At 41.6% G+C, this 15,069-nt stretch overlaps 1 protein-coding gene across 1 annotated transcript in view; it reads right to left on the bottom strand.

The window, feature by feature from the left end:
- Nucleotides 1-613: 613 nt before the first annotated feature.
- The window catches only part of EXOSC7 (exosome component 7), a 54,446-nt gene continuing 39,990 nt past the window's right edge, over nucleotides 614-15,069 (bottom strand). Inside the window, exons 6-8 of the mRNA XM_030203573.1 lie at nucleotides 8,565-8,688; nucleotides 6,389-6,544; nucleotides 614-850 (exon numbers count right to left, since the gene is read on the bottom strand). Of these exons, the coding sequence (XP_030059433.1) occupies nucleotides 746-850; nucleotides 6,389-6,544; nucleotides 8,565-8,688 (385 nt within the window). The 3' untranslated portion in view covers nucleotides 614-745. The remainder of the gene's footprint in view (nucleotides 851-6,388; nucleotides 6,545-8,564; nucleotides 8,689-15,069) is intronic.

Raw genomic sequence — 15,069 nt, 5'->3', positions numbered from 1 at the left:
AGCCCGTTAAAATTTACACTCCAGCTGATCCCTATCTATTCAGTCATGATCAGGGCATAGACCGTAGAAGTCTGCCCAGCTCCCGTTTTGTTTCCAATTACCGGCGTCGCCACCCAGCAATATAAGCAATTGAAGCAGGCATACATAATTTTCAAATACAAAACAATGTAATCCACTGATGGAAAGCAGCACCTGCCCTTTAACATTTTTCTGCTTGGGAAAAATGTAAGCTGTTAAAATTAGAACGCTAAAGTTTTTCTCTTTTTGGGGGGGGGGGGGGGGAGGGGCCGGGAAGTGTTGCTAAACATAATTTTAGAAAAGGGTTGATTCAAGTAAGCTTTTCTACACCTCCCCCCTCCACACAACTAGATCCCTGTATGATGGTTATAACTGAAGTCCTTTTGAATGTGGATACATTTTCCTATAGTTTGATCAATTCTGCTTTAGATGTTGAAATGAAAAATTAAAACCCAACACAAACCCCTCACAAGTTGACATGCAGAATAACTTTACAAGTCAGAACCCTTATGACATTTGACCATAATTAAATAGGTTCTTACTTTAGAAGAGCTACACTCCTCACCATGGTATGAAAACAATTCCATAACATGTGTTGAAAATATGAAAATATACTTTATTTGCACATGAAAACAGCCTCTAATTCAGTTCTTCAGTCAGTCACACAAGGAAAAAAAAAAAAAAAGGTTTTCTTCTTCGTCAATCATCCTACTGGTAGGAATGCAACTCATCCGAGGAATCCAACTTTCTGTCGTTGCTTTCCCAAGCTCTCTTCTTTGTTTAAGATCTCCTGCAGTGACACATGCACTGCCTTGCCAACTCGTTTCCCAGTCTGCCAAAGAATGAAGAAAAAGAGGGGGGGGGGGGGGAAGATGAGGCACAACAGATATTTATGACACAATACTAATTTAATCCAGAGTCTAGCCTCTCTATTATAAGCTAACAACGCAAAAGCACACCATAAAGGATATCTCATCTACTTTGGGATCCGAAGCTTTTTAAAATGGTTCTGCTTCAAGCACGTGTACACAGACATTTTTGCAACTGCAAAACCTTGTCACCAAAGTTTGAACTATGAGAGTTTCAAAAGATAGCAGATCTGTAGAGATAAACAGAATTTTTTGAAGGAAGAGTAATCGTTTCCTTCTGTTCCTCTATATTTCCAGCTAAAATGGAACCTGACTGGGTCTGGTGCCATCAACCTTAAGGGTAAAATACCTTTGGGTATATTTGAATTATCTTATTCTTATCCCTTTTTTGTCCGTTTTAGGTCAACCCAGGAGTCACACTCTCCTGTGTGCAACTGTAGTTTTTGAGCCGATTGCTAGGTACTGCAGTTGCAAGATGGCTGGGACTTCCTCCTCTGCTCCAGGGGCTATGAATGCTATCTCCAGTGCATCATTTGTCATAGCTGGCCCAGACAGAACAGCCAAGTCCTCAGCATAGCAGCACAGCATCACCACCAAAGGTGTCCCAAAGAAGATTCTTAAAACAATGTGATTTGCTTTGCACCCATATCAAACAGGATTTTGTCTAAACCATAATACACTTTCAGGGAACTCAGTCACAATCTTTTTCTTTCACCTGTGGGGTTCCTCAAGGGGTCATTTTGGCACCCAACCTATTTAACATATTCCTGTCTCCATTACTTACTTTAATACATTCTCTTTGATCTATTTCATATGCTTACGCCAATGATAAACAGATTATTTCTCTGACCCTCTTGCTTTTCAATCTTTCAGCCAGAAAATCCAAACTATTCCCTTCTTTTTCACTATCAAGGTCTTAGGATTCCATCTTTACCACTATCTATAGGAGGGGTTTCACTATACATTGTTCAATCAGCAAAGGTGCTTGGAGTAATTTTTGATTCAGGTTTAACTTTTTTGTCGTTTATCTTAACTGTGGTTCAAAGATGTCTATTTTGCTACGTTTACTTTGTTCAGTCAAATTGTTATTGCATCTGGCAGCTCTTCATATTCTGATACATGCATTCATCATCACTTCATACTGTAACGTTTTAAAGTTCCGCAGGGACGGAAGCGGTTCTGTTGGTTTCCCGTGGAAGTGTACGTTGCATTTGTGCCAGCCTCTCACTTACCAAGTACCAAGTTCTTTGAGTGCTGTCTCCTCCTTCTCCTTGCTTTAACAGCACAGATGCAGAAAGGCATCGGATGAACACAGAGGATCTCTAATTAGAAAATGGAAGTATAAAAAGACTATACTTAAATGGCTGCATGTGTGTGGATGTGTCGAGTGATGCTTAGATGGTGACTCCAGCTGTTATAAACTAGGGCCGATACTGGGTAAACTTGTATGGTCTGTGTCTCATATATGGCAATTTGGTTTAGGAAGGGTTGGAAAGGGCTTAGACAGGAACTTTAGTGGTTGGAACATGAGGATACAGCTGGACAGACTTTTACGGTCTATTTCCCGCAAATGAGAAGACAAATAAGCTAGAGTGGGCTTCGACGACAACTCCAGCAGTTGGAACATAAGGATAGGGTCGGGTGGACTTCAATGGTCTATGTCCCAGAAACACCAAAGAAAGACTATAATCAAGTATATAATATCATGGTCATTGCTGATTTAATTATGAATTGATAATCAGCGTGACTACTGTGCATACTGGACCATTCAGATTTTTATCTGATGTCACTATTAATCCTCTCTGCTCCCGGGCTGATGCACAGACCTCAGCTCTGACACAAGCACAAGCATTAGATGTCACCTGACCTACTGGCAACCATTAACTTATTGCAGGGATGAGTGGAGACAGGTTAAATTATTGCGGGGATGGGTAAGATTTCTGTCCCCGAGCAACTCTCTAGTCCCAAGTTCAATTCCTGGACAATCCCTTTCGCATCCCAGGTTTGCAGGGGATGCTGCAGAGGCAGTATTTATAGCGACTGCAGGGAGGGAGTTACATCATTACTAAGAGGTGATAGCTGATGGTCAGAGTTACAGCCTACAGGCGTTTGGAAGCAGCAATGGTGAATCACTCCTGGCTTCAGGACAGTTGATGCAATGACCAGATTAGAACAATGAAAGATCTAATAAAATAGGGGAAAATGAAGTGGAAAATAAATATGAAAGGTGAAACCGGCAGACAAAAAGTATTAGTGTTACATCCCTCTCTTCCAATCATATGATATAGACCAGAGCTTCCCAAACTGGGTTGGGAGCCAAATGGGGTCATGACTTAGGTGGGCTCTCCATAGATGCATCATTCTGCACCACTGGGTGGTGGTGGCAGTGTTTCCACACAATTTTATTTGGCCACTATTATGGCGCCATGGTCACAAAAAGATGGACAAGCACAGATACAGACCAAACCAATTAGGGTGTTGGATAGAGAATGTCACGGGGACAAAGCTTGTCCCCATCTACATGGGCTCTGTCCCCTATGCCCAGCTTGTCCCTGCGGGCTCTGCTCCTATCTGCACAAGCCTCGAACACTTATGATTTTATATTTAAATCTTTTATTAAAGTGTAAAAAAAAGAACAATATTCTGAACAACTGTTTATCAATCACAAACAGAAAACAACAACAACGGACCACTGTATTGCTCCTCGAATACTATGTGCAATTCTAGTCACTGCATCTCTAAAAAGATAGCAGAATTAGAAAAGGTACAGAGAAGGGAGATAGAAATACTAAAAGGGGATTAGACAACTTCCCTATGAGGAAAGGCTAAAGTGGCTAGGGCTCTTCAGCTTGGAGAAGAGATGGCCAATGGGAGATATGATAGAGGTTTATAAAATACTGAGTGGAGTGGAACAGGTGGGATCTTGCCAGGTACTTGTGACCTGGATTGACCACTGTTGGAAACAGGATACTGGGCTTGATGGACCTTCGGTCTGTCCCAGTATGGCAACACTTATGTTCTTAACTGAAAATAACCTCCCCTCCCGCCCCACCACCATACCATCCTCTACCCTTCCAATCCCAAAAATATTTGACTTCTGTTACTCCAAGGAACCCAAGTTCACTGTTAAAATGTCCAAACAACCCACTCTGTGTGCCCTAGTGGGTGGAGAAATATGCCCTATGAATGATTTTTTTAAATCTGTGGATGAATACTAATTCAGGATTCAGTCTAGCTCTCCTGTCTTCTGCAGTCCTTCCTACAATAGAAAGATGTGCTGGTAGCAGGAATGCAAAGGATCCCTTGCACAAACCTTAATCTGGGCATTTTTATTCCACTTTACCAAAATGGCTCAAAGCAGATCACAATCAAGAAAAATAATCCCTCTTATATCAGTAAATGTCCCTAATAATTTTAACATTCTTTTAGATCTAAATACCTGTCAGATATTGAGTGAAAAGATAACCTTTAACAATTCTCCTAAAGGGGTGATAACAAGAGAGATTATGAATATTACAAGTGAATTCATTCCACAAAACAGGGCCCCTGCCAATCATAGTAACATAGTAGATGACGGCAGAAAAAGACCTGCACGGTCCATCCAGTCTGCCCAAGATAAACTCATGTGTATACCTTGCCTTGATTTGTACCTGTCTTTCTCAGGGCACAGACCGTATAAGTCTGCCCAGCAGTTTTTCCTGCCTCCCAACCACCTGTCCCGCCTTCCATCACCGGCTCTGGCACAGACCGTATAAGTCTGCCCTCCCCTATCCTCGCCTCCCAACCACCAACCCCTCTTCCCCCCACCTGCTCTGCCACCCAATTGTAGCTAAGCTTCTGCTAAGACATCTGCTAAGTAGCTGATGTCTGACAAGTTGATATTGCTGGAATATATAGTTTAATTTCTTGAGTGGAGCGCAACACCATGGAAGGGGAACAAACAAGAATTGTTTCCTGAAGATATTCCAGAGCTAACCCATATCAAATCTTAAAAACAAAACAGCAATACAGTTTGAAATGAATCCTAGCCTTTACTGGTAACGAGTGCAACTTAATGAACAAGGTGGAAGTGTATCATTAAAATTTCCACCCAAGATCAATTTTGCTGCCACATTCTGTATAATTTGAATTTGGCTTATTTCTTTTTCAGGTAATCCCAAAAGAACGATACTGCAATAATCAATCTCACTCAGTACCATAGACTGCATAATTGTCCTAATTTGAGACAACTCTAAAAATGGTTTAATTTGCCAAACTAATTTTAGTAAAAAAAAAAAGATTTCCTAACAATTGTATTCACTTGTTTTTCCACGGTTAGAGTACAATCCAAAATAACTCCTAAAATGTTGGTATCCTTTTGAATTGAGATTTCAGTCAAGGCTAATTTTTTTTTCTCTTGTGACAACTTCACATTTTTACCTGCTACCCATAACTTATTTGTTTTATCCAGATCAATTTTCAGACCATTTACAAGCACCTATGTCAAAATAGGATCGAACACCTCTCTATGGGAAGCATTAAAGATATATCATTTGCGTAGGAAAAGTACGTTATGTCAAAAAGAAAGTTGTAGTTTGCACAGATATACATTTAAAAAAAAAAAAAAAAAACTGGAGAAAGTGGCGAGCCTTGTAGGCCACTTTTGGCCAGCAGTTTTGCTTGTTTTTCCAAAAGAGGAAAACGTCATCTATATCAAACGAACATAAATAACTCTTCAATTCATTAACAACAGTCTTCAAAGGAGGCATTGTTAAAAGTCATTTTTTTTTTGGGGGGGGGGGGGGGGGGGGGACTTTTCCACAGATGTGACGTTTCCTGGGAGCGTGGAATGTGGAGGATCCTGAATTGTCAATGTTGATGGACTATAGCCTTTCATTTCAAGCTGGTTTTGGTAGAACCTTTTCAAAAATTTGGTTGCCTGTGTTTTTACATCATCTGGGAAGATAATTAGATTCTTTCAGATGTTTAGATTTATTCCAGAACTTGATACACTGCCTTTACTTAAAACAAGGTCAAAGTGGTTTACATAAAAAAATATTTCAACAGAGACTTAAGGGGTTTTTTTACTAAAGGTTAGCTCGAGTTATCTGCAGCAGGTCCCATTTTATTCCTATGGGCCCTGCTGCAGATAACTCAAGCTAATCTTTAGTAAAAGTACCCCTTAAGCTCTTACAAGATGGCTAGGAAACACTGTATCCCAAAAGCGGTCAACATTATTGCTATTTTTGCCTCCGACTTTAGACAGATATCCAGATCTATAAGAAACCAGTTTATTGTGAAAGATGCCTACAGGTTAGCTCCAGGTGTACAAACTGAGAAGTTGTGGCAAGGACTGAGAAGCATCCACGACGAGGACTACATCACAGCAGAGCCTCTGGCTTTGGTAATGTGGCCATCTTGGTTCAGTTTCTCTTTCCCAACTGCCAGATTTTTAAAAATCTGTCAAACTAGCTATGGAGGCAACAAAAAGCAGAAACAGCCAAACCAGACACACGCCTTACCTCTATCATTTCAAAAATACTCTCAGGATCCAGGCTTCCTTTGCCCACTTTCTTCATGCCTGTGAGCAGGCCTTTACTGGTAACAGAGACAAGAAGACTAGCCAGAGTGCAAGCCTCTTCTTGAAGCGTGGCATCAACCACATGCCTGTGACCGATCTGGAAAAACAATCACAGCAGATTCTTAACTACAATAGAATCATTTACTGAACTTAACTCCAAATCTTCTGCTCTGAAGGTTCAATGACTTCACATGTGCCCTTGACATTAGAAGGGGATATGAAATGAGCCATAGATATGAGAACCATTAGTTTTGAATTTTACATTGTTTTCATGGCAATAAAAGTGAAGTACACAAAGTATAAGATTAACTCCCTCCCTCAGGACCAAACATTTTGACTGAACTTGAAAAAGAGAGTGTTTAATCAAAAATGTATTTAGTCCAATAAAGAGGTATTAGATTTTGTTTGTTGCTCTTTAGTCAGCTTCAGTGCACAGAAATAACATGCAGCCACACATAATTCTGACTTTAAATGCATGTTCTATCAAGACAGTACATATGTTAAAAGTACGGGCATGTCACCGACAATGAAGCTTCCTTCACTGTAAGATTTTCCTACCAAGACATAGAGTAAACACTACCACTCAAGCATCTTAAGTACAGAACAAAAATCTGGTACCTTATACTCTTCAATTACTACCCTGCCTAACCTGAAAGGCAGACCTTCCTTCAGTCATATAGCTCTCTGTAATGATGCTGTCTGGCATGAACAAAAGAGAATCCAACAAGCGTGGAGAACTCAAGAGATCCCACGGAGAAACTCAAGTCAAGGAGGAGCGTGGGAATGAAAACCAGGATATCCAGAGACAGGACCACAAAAGATCTTGAGTGAAACAGTATTTATTGAAAATCAAAACGACTCAACACAATGCTGTGTTTCGGCCAGGCCTGCATCAGGAGTCTGTATATTTGTTTCGAAAAATGAGAGTTCAGGAATCATGGTGATTAGCAAGATTGCTATTGCTTTTCTCATCATCCAGTCAGAATCTTACATCAATGGTCTTTTTAAAGACCATCACAGCTAATCGCCATGAAACATGAAATCTCATTTTTCGAAACAAATACACAGACTCCTGATGCAGGCCCTCTGGCTGAAACACAGCGTTGTGTTGAGTCATTTTGATTTTCAATAAATACTGCTTCACTCAAGAACTTGTGGTCCTGTCTCTGGATATCCTGGTTTTCATTCCCACTCTCCTCCTTGTCTGGCATGAACAAGCAAGCATCGCTGCAATATGCCTGCTGGTATCTAGGTACTTTTCTCCATCTTTTCTAAGACACAGGAATCTGCAATTAACATAGGGCACAGGAACTGAACATGAGGACTCATGTAGTCCACAAGGTCAGTTACCAAATAGCTGGTTCCTGAATTATATGGAGCTAAGCCAGACCTGGTTTTTCCTTCATTGCATGCATGAGCTTGCACTTCTATTTTCTTAGAACATGCCACACTACAAAGGTTTATAGATGGATTAGGAGGGTGGTAAAACATGGACTGGCTGACCAAGGATATAAAGCTATCTTACTATTAATAAGACATCAACTAGAGTGGACTACATTCTCCATTAATGTGAGCTACACCACTATCACGTCAACGAAAACTGGAGGTCAGATGATACAAAAGTTATCTACATACAGGCACAGAGGTACTTGAATTTCTTGCCTGAACAGATCTTGGATTTCAGGCGCTTGGATTTCATGCAAAAACACATATCTTCATTTTACTTTTGTATGTACATGGCAATATTTTATTGAAGTTTTATTTTATTTATTTGGATTTTGGCTTACACCTTTTTCAGTAGTAGCTCAAGGTGAGTTACATTCTGGTACACTGGTTATTTCTCTGTCCCTGGAGGGCTCACAATCTATGTTTGTACCCGAGGCAATGGAGGGTTAAGTGACTTTCCCAAAATCACAAGGAGCAGTAGTGGGTTTTGAACCAGCCACCTCTGGATGTCAAGGTGGGTGCTGTAACCACTAGGCCACTCCTCCACTCCAAGGGTGGGCCATTTCTATCAAATAGATGTCCAGAAATATAACAGTTCACAGGAAAACCCACAAATAAGAGAAAGTGAACCCCCCTTCAGAAGCAACCCATCTCAAACGGAAGTTACTTACTTTGCTTAAAGTGATAATGCATGGTACATTTTCCACATTGAGCCGAATGCAGTCATATGGGTCATCAGAGAGTTCAATCTCTTTTGATCCTTCTTCATCTTCCAAAATACGGACTTTAGGTATCCTATGGAGAAAGAAGACAGCATTCCCAGAAAGAGAGAGAATATGAGACATTTGGGTTGACTGTATACCCTACAACACTCTGCTGTAATCCTTTAAGTCTGTGCCTAACTAGTATCTGCACTCACCTTTGCTAGTTTTCTTTGACAGAACCATTCTTAATCTTTTGTCCTCCCACCATTCCACAAAACTTACCATTTACGACTGTTCAATGCTCCACATCCCTTCTTTAAATCCTAGCTTAAAATAAACCCTCACCCTATATACTGTGTAATATTTGAAAGTGCAGATGTACAACCTGACAATTAGAATGGAGCATTTCTAAAACAGATCTTCCTACATCCCAGTTAGCATGAATTTTAGAAGAAAAATTACATTCATATGTTTGTTTTATTTGGGACCCAAAACTTTGCTGTTCCAATCAGCTCTTATGTGTCAGGTAAATTAGAACTTTCTTGCAAATTAATCTCTGGAACACAGTGAGACAGACTAAAAGAATTAAAATACACTGAAATGATGGTGAAGTTTTACCTGCCACAGGGTAAATATTAACTCTTATGAATATTTTTTGAAATACTGCACATAGCTCTCTTTTAAAGCTGCTTTTGCACCTGGTTTTGCCTTTCTTTCCCTTGTCCGTTATATCTATACAACAACGAGCATAGTCTGATTGCCTGAAGACCATTTTTTATCTGTATCACAATCTCAACTTAATTGTACCATTTCTTTATGCTTCTGCAAACCACATTAGAAGATAGTATTAAATATCCTGTTCTTGTTCCATATTATTCAATCAGCCAAAACAAAGCAGATATATTCCACAGAAGGAGAAATCTTAAGTCCAGCCACAAATAGATTTATTGAAAAATGACTCCACTCGGCCAAGTTACGGCATTCAAGCCTTCGTCAGGGATCAAAAGCACAAATGTGCATGCTACCACCGCTAGAGAAATAACGAATACACACTATTCTGGCAGCAGGCACATTTGTGCTTTTTATATCCACACAACTAAAAATAGAAAAAAGTGTTCTATTTAGAATTCATTAACTGGAATACGCTAGCTTTGGGAAATGTCTTGTGTTCAGTCTAAGAGGAAATAAGCATTTCTGTTTTTGTTTCTTCGGTGTTGCAGTGCATGTCAATTTTGACTTCTTGGTGTTCCCAATTCAATTTGTGTCTTCATATTTCAAAAAAAGGGGAGCTCGAGTCAGCATGGGTGATGAGAAGGCAAGAAAGCAATAATGGCAGAAGGGAGAAGTGCAGGTCAATTGCTGGCTACAGGAGGAAGCTGGGTGGGGGGGGGGGGGGGGGGGGGGGAAGGAACAGAAATCAGGTGGCAATGACAGGGTGGAAGGGGAGTGGTCAGGTATGGACAGACCCACAACAGCTGACTAGGGCAAATAAGTTGTCAAGACCATGCAGTGAAAAAAACATGGAGAAAATGCCTTGATTCAGATGGAAAGAAACCCTCAGTGCAGGCAGCTATGATGTGAGAGATAATTCAAAGTAATGACAGCAGCATTTGTGTATTAAGAAGCAGGACACTCATCAGGTGGTGAAAGCAAAAGTGATCCAAGACTATCAAAGCTCAGCAAAAAGACTACATGAGACCCACTGTCCACTGCTAGAGGACATGGTGCAGGAACGCTTCTGCCTGAAGCTGTGTCAGGGCTATGTCAACCCAGCACAGGTATCAGCTCCGATTCCTGTGGAAAAGAAAATCTTTACACACCACAGCTCCTCCCTTCCTCTACCAGTACAGCACACATATATAGCATGACACTATCTATATTTATCTAATACTCCCATTACTACCCACCCCCCCCCCCAATACAGGTGAGGTGGTGCAACTAGCAAAACTGCACGTCACGCCACCAAGTACAGCTGACACTACAGAGGCAACCCACACTGGTCTTTCTACTCAGGTATCATCTCAAGAGTGTGATGCCACTAGTTCCTGTTATCCTTTATGACATTTGGTGGAACACAAGGAGGGACAACCAATCTTCACTTTGGATCAGAGCTACCAGTTCTAGTGAGTGACACAATCACATCCCCAGAGCCCAGTACACTCCACCACACAACTGGAAGAAATAATTCCAGAGGTTATCCAATGGCACCAAGGGCAAAATCAGAGCATGCTGCAGGGCTGATGGTTTCCGAGAAGCAGCAGCAAAGATAACCTCTAGGCTATCTGAGGAAACACCTGCAGGTGTCACAAGCACCCCTGGAAGAAGTTGTCGAAATCAAGTCACAGCCACCTCCTTTCATGCTCCCTACATCCTTACCAACTTTCACCAACTGAGATACAACAACAGAAGGAGAAGGAGAACATGTCAGAATAAGAGTTGGAAAGGAGTGACTTGGTAGAGGCTGGGTCACCAAATTCTTCCTGGTTGAGGTTTTTAAATTAAGTTGTCTGGGATAAGCCCTAAGTGAAGATCCTGTCTGAAAGCTCCAGTCTGTGGTGGGTCCTGTATGATTATCTTGCCTTAAATTTCCTTCTTTTGGTTACATCTCTAGAACATGATGCTATAAAAGCAGGGAAAATGAGGACATTCAGGATGTTCCCATGGTTGCCATCTGCATCACTGAAGAACTGCAAGCAATGGATGAACCTCAGCAACTTGACTCAATGAAAACTGGTCAGAAGTGCTGTTGCCTATGGAGGGTAGTGCCGATTCAAGTTTTCTTTCAAACAGTGGGACTTTAAAGAGGACCAAGTGCATGCTTAAAAACAAAAAAAAAAAGTGTTTTAAGGGAGAACAGCATCTAGTGTTGCCCCATGTTGTCTCTTCAATAATTGATGGTAAGCACTTCTCTGTGGTTGTCTTGCCGTCATTTGTAGATGTTACGCTCCTTTGAACTGGTTCATTTGCAAGAATTCTGGATCTCAGATATCATCCATCCTGCTGCTGGTGGGGTTTTTTTTTTCATATGCTGGTCTTGCTGTTACTTTGTGCTGCACCTGCTACGGAGCAAGTTTTACTCTTCTCAATGCTAAACTGTTGCACTTTTTACATTCATCCTGGCTTCTACAATTTGGAGTACAGTTAAGGGTCTTTTGATTATGTCATTATAATCTAAGGTTACAACTCTAAACAAAGGCAGAAAACTCTAACCACCTTACTGGGTAACTGAGATGGGCCATGCTGTCATTCACTATATTACTAATAAGATTTAATTTTAAACAATGGACTGTTGTGATCTGACTTCTCTGCACTGATTTGTCTTTTGACAGCATCTGTGCCATTCGTTGGTCGTTGGTTGAGATGCTGCTACACTCTTAAGAGCCTGGACATTTTTTTTCTGGAATCTACTCTTACAGGTGCTGCAGATCATGGTATATTGCTACATGAACTAAAATGATTCTATTTGTACAGTGACTCGACTTTGAAATGCTTCTCCGTTTGTACATCACTATTGCTCAACATGCTTATTACATCTCTATGTGTTTTTTTTTTTAATTTAACAATTCAGGCCAAATTTTGTTTTACTTAAATTATCCGTTTTCTTTTTGTTACTTATCTGGTTGGGTGTACTTTCCATGAGATCTCATAATGTTTGGTGTTCTTTCCAGCCAGAACAAAAACATGTATGTCCTGGCCAGATGATATGTGTGTCCTGCTTTGGAGGGCATCCATTACATATGCCAGGGCTGCTCAGAAGGAAAAACCTAGAAGCAACATCTGTTAGGGGGTGCATCAACTGGGCCACTTTCTCTAAGGGAACCTCATGTGCCAGGCCATATTTTGTGTTTTTCCTTTCATCAGAGGTGCCCAAGGCTTCTCTTTTTTACTTAGTTAGCTCACACCTTTTTGGTAATAGCTCAAAGTGAGTTACATTCAGGTACACTAGCTATTTTCTCTGTCCCTGGAAGGACTTACAATCTAATGACCCAAAGGTCAAAGGTAAGCGCCCGCATTTATCTACATGAGATAATAAGAATGCAGATCTCATTTAAATTATATTTAAATGAGCTCTGTGGTATTCCATCTGTATGATCAGAGCACTGCGCTCTGATCATACGGGCAGAATAACACCTTAACTGTACGCCAGTTCAGAGCTGGCATTAGGGTTAAGGCCTCTCTTCCTCTCCCATTCATGCCAAGTGTCAGTTCTGGGGGGGTACAGTGGACCCCTGGACCCCCTCCAAAGACAAAGGCCTGCCCTGGTGGCCTAGCGCCCCCAAAAACGCTGACCCAACTCCCCACCCCCTGACAGCAGAGATGGCTGGAGGTCCAGTGGACCTTCAGCCCCCACCTGGTGATCTAGCGGCCCAACCCCCCGGAACCTTGGGTGACAGAGGAAGGAGTAGCACTCCCTCCTCCTTCCAGTGCCACCTCCAAAATGGCGGCAACCTACCCTGTGCATCCTGGGATGTGCTGGGCGGGGCTTCCATACCATATAAGGGAAGCCCTGCCCAGCAGATCCCAGGATGCACTGGGCAGGCCGCTACCATTTTGTTGGCAGCGCTGGAAGGAGGGAGCGATACTCCCTCCTCTGTCATCCAAGATGGGGGGGGGGGGGGGGGGGGGGGGGGCGTTGGACCACAAGGTCAACCGGACCTCTAGCCCATATCTGTATGTTTGACAGGTCTGGGATTTTTTTTTTGACAGCCCGGACCTGTCAAACAATTTATGCAGGAGGATTGTGCCTTGGCGCAAGCCCAGGCACAATCCTCCTGCGGAAGCAGCCCGATGCATGCTATTAGTTCTGATCATTGGGGCGTTGTTTCCCCCATGCTGTTCCGGTGCTAATTTTACAGAGCTGTTCAGAACAACACGGGGAAACTGATCATTGGGTTCCAAGTTTGTATCTGAGGCAATGGAGGGTTAAGTAATTTGTCTTAGATCATGAGGAGCACCAGAGTGATTTGAATTAGGCTTCCCTGGTTGGCAGTCTGGTGCTCTAACCACTAGGCTTTCTCCTCCACTGTTCAGCTCTGACTCCGTACCCTCTGTACTACTTACTTCACTTCCAGGAATGACAAAGATTCAGCACTAACCTGGAAGTAAAATCTGTGTTAAAATTAAGCACACTGCTGCACTGGAAGTAATTTCCTACATAGCTCAATAAAATGCCATTTCCATGGTTGTATGGTGCTTTAATTCGTTCTAGGTACAGAGTTCTTACGCACTAAAACTCATTAGAAGTTACATAAGTGCCCAAAAAATCTATGCCAAACCACAGTTTTATGCTGGCTCCTAGGTTCCTGAGTTATTACAAGCTTCTAATGAAGTTCAAACCAAAGCTAATGAACCTTCCCTTGTCAGTATTTGAGTGACTGCTTGTTCTTAGAGCACTGGGAAAGGGTGTGGGAGTGTTTTGCAAAATGGATCATCTGGATATTATTTTCCTATGTATTACAAGACTAAAAGGTCAAATGGAAAATAATTCAAAACAACCTGACCATCTGCAGGCAGATTCAGGCACATTCCTTGTTTAATATATGCTTGTCCTAAGATGACATACTTGGAGACTGAACCCAACCCCATCATTATCCATAAACCACAAGGAAACAACTTCCCCCCCCCCCCAGTCATCATGATCTTTCACTATACTTCACAAACTAAAACACTGCCAGGTCTCATTAACTGCACGACTGTTCACAAAATTATTTACGGCGATGCAGCGGGATACATGACAGACCTCATTGACCTGCCAACCAGAAACACCACAAAATCTGCACGATCTAAACCTCCACTACCCAAGCAGCAAAGGACTCAAACACAAATCACCTGTGCAACTAACTAGCTTTTCCTACCTAAGCGCACAACTATGGAACTCATTGCCAAAAAAAAAAAAAAAACCCACGCTCGACCACCTAAATTTTTGGAAAGCACTAAAGACAGACTTGTTCAGAAGAGCATACCCCATTGACCTAACATAAAAATACCGGTCACTTGCGACACAATATAACCAAAGACCGTAACGGACATTACCTGACTCTTCTTCCCCCTTTCCCTCTCTAAGTTTCCCCCAAATGTTTCCTACCATACATATACCTCATTATAACACAATGTCACTTTGTATTCATTCATACTATGTATTTGTTCAAACCGTAACCGGCTAATGCCGTTAACGGTTGTATGTAAGCCACATTGAGCCTGCAAAAGGTGGGGAAAATGTGGGATACAAAGGTAACAAATAATAATAATAATAATTAATACCAAGGACTTGCAACAGTGGATAGCAATACTGAGGATCAACGCTCTTCAGGTGTGTAAATACGGTCTACATGAGAGCAGAAATACTGAAGTCTTGAGAGTAATTGATGTTTGGTGCAATCGCCCTCTTCCTATTCTAACCCTCTGCATTTGTAAAAGACACACACTGACTAGGTCCATTTTGTAACCTAACATATTAGTTTTTGTACTTCTA

This window comes from Microcaecilia unicolor, chromosome 1 (assembly GCF_901765095.1).
Source record: "Microcaecilia unicolor chromosome 1, aMicUni1.1, whole genome shotgun sequence".
In the NCBI taxonomy this organism is placed as follows: Eukaryota; Metazoa; Chordata; class Amphibia; order Gymnophiona; family Siphonopidae; genus Microcaecilia; species Microcaecilia unicolor.
The sequence above is the reverse complement of the archived record's forward strand: the minus strand, read 5'-3'. Positions and strand labels throughout refer to the sequence as shown.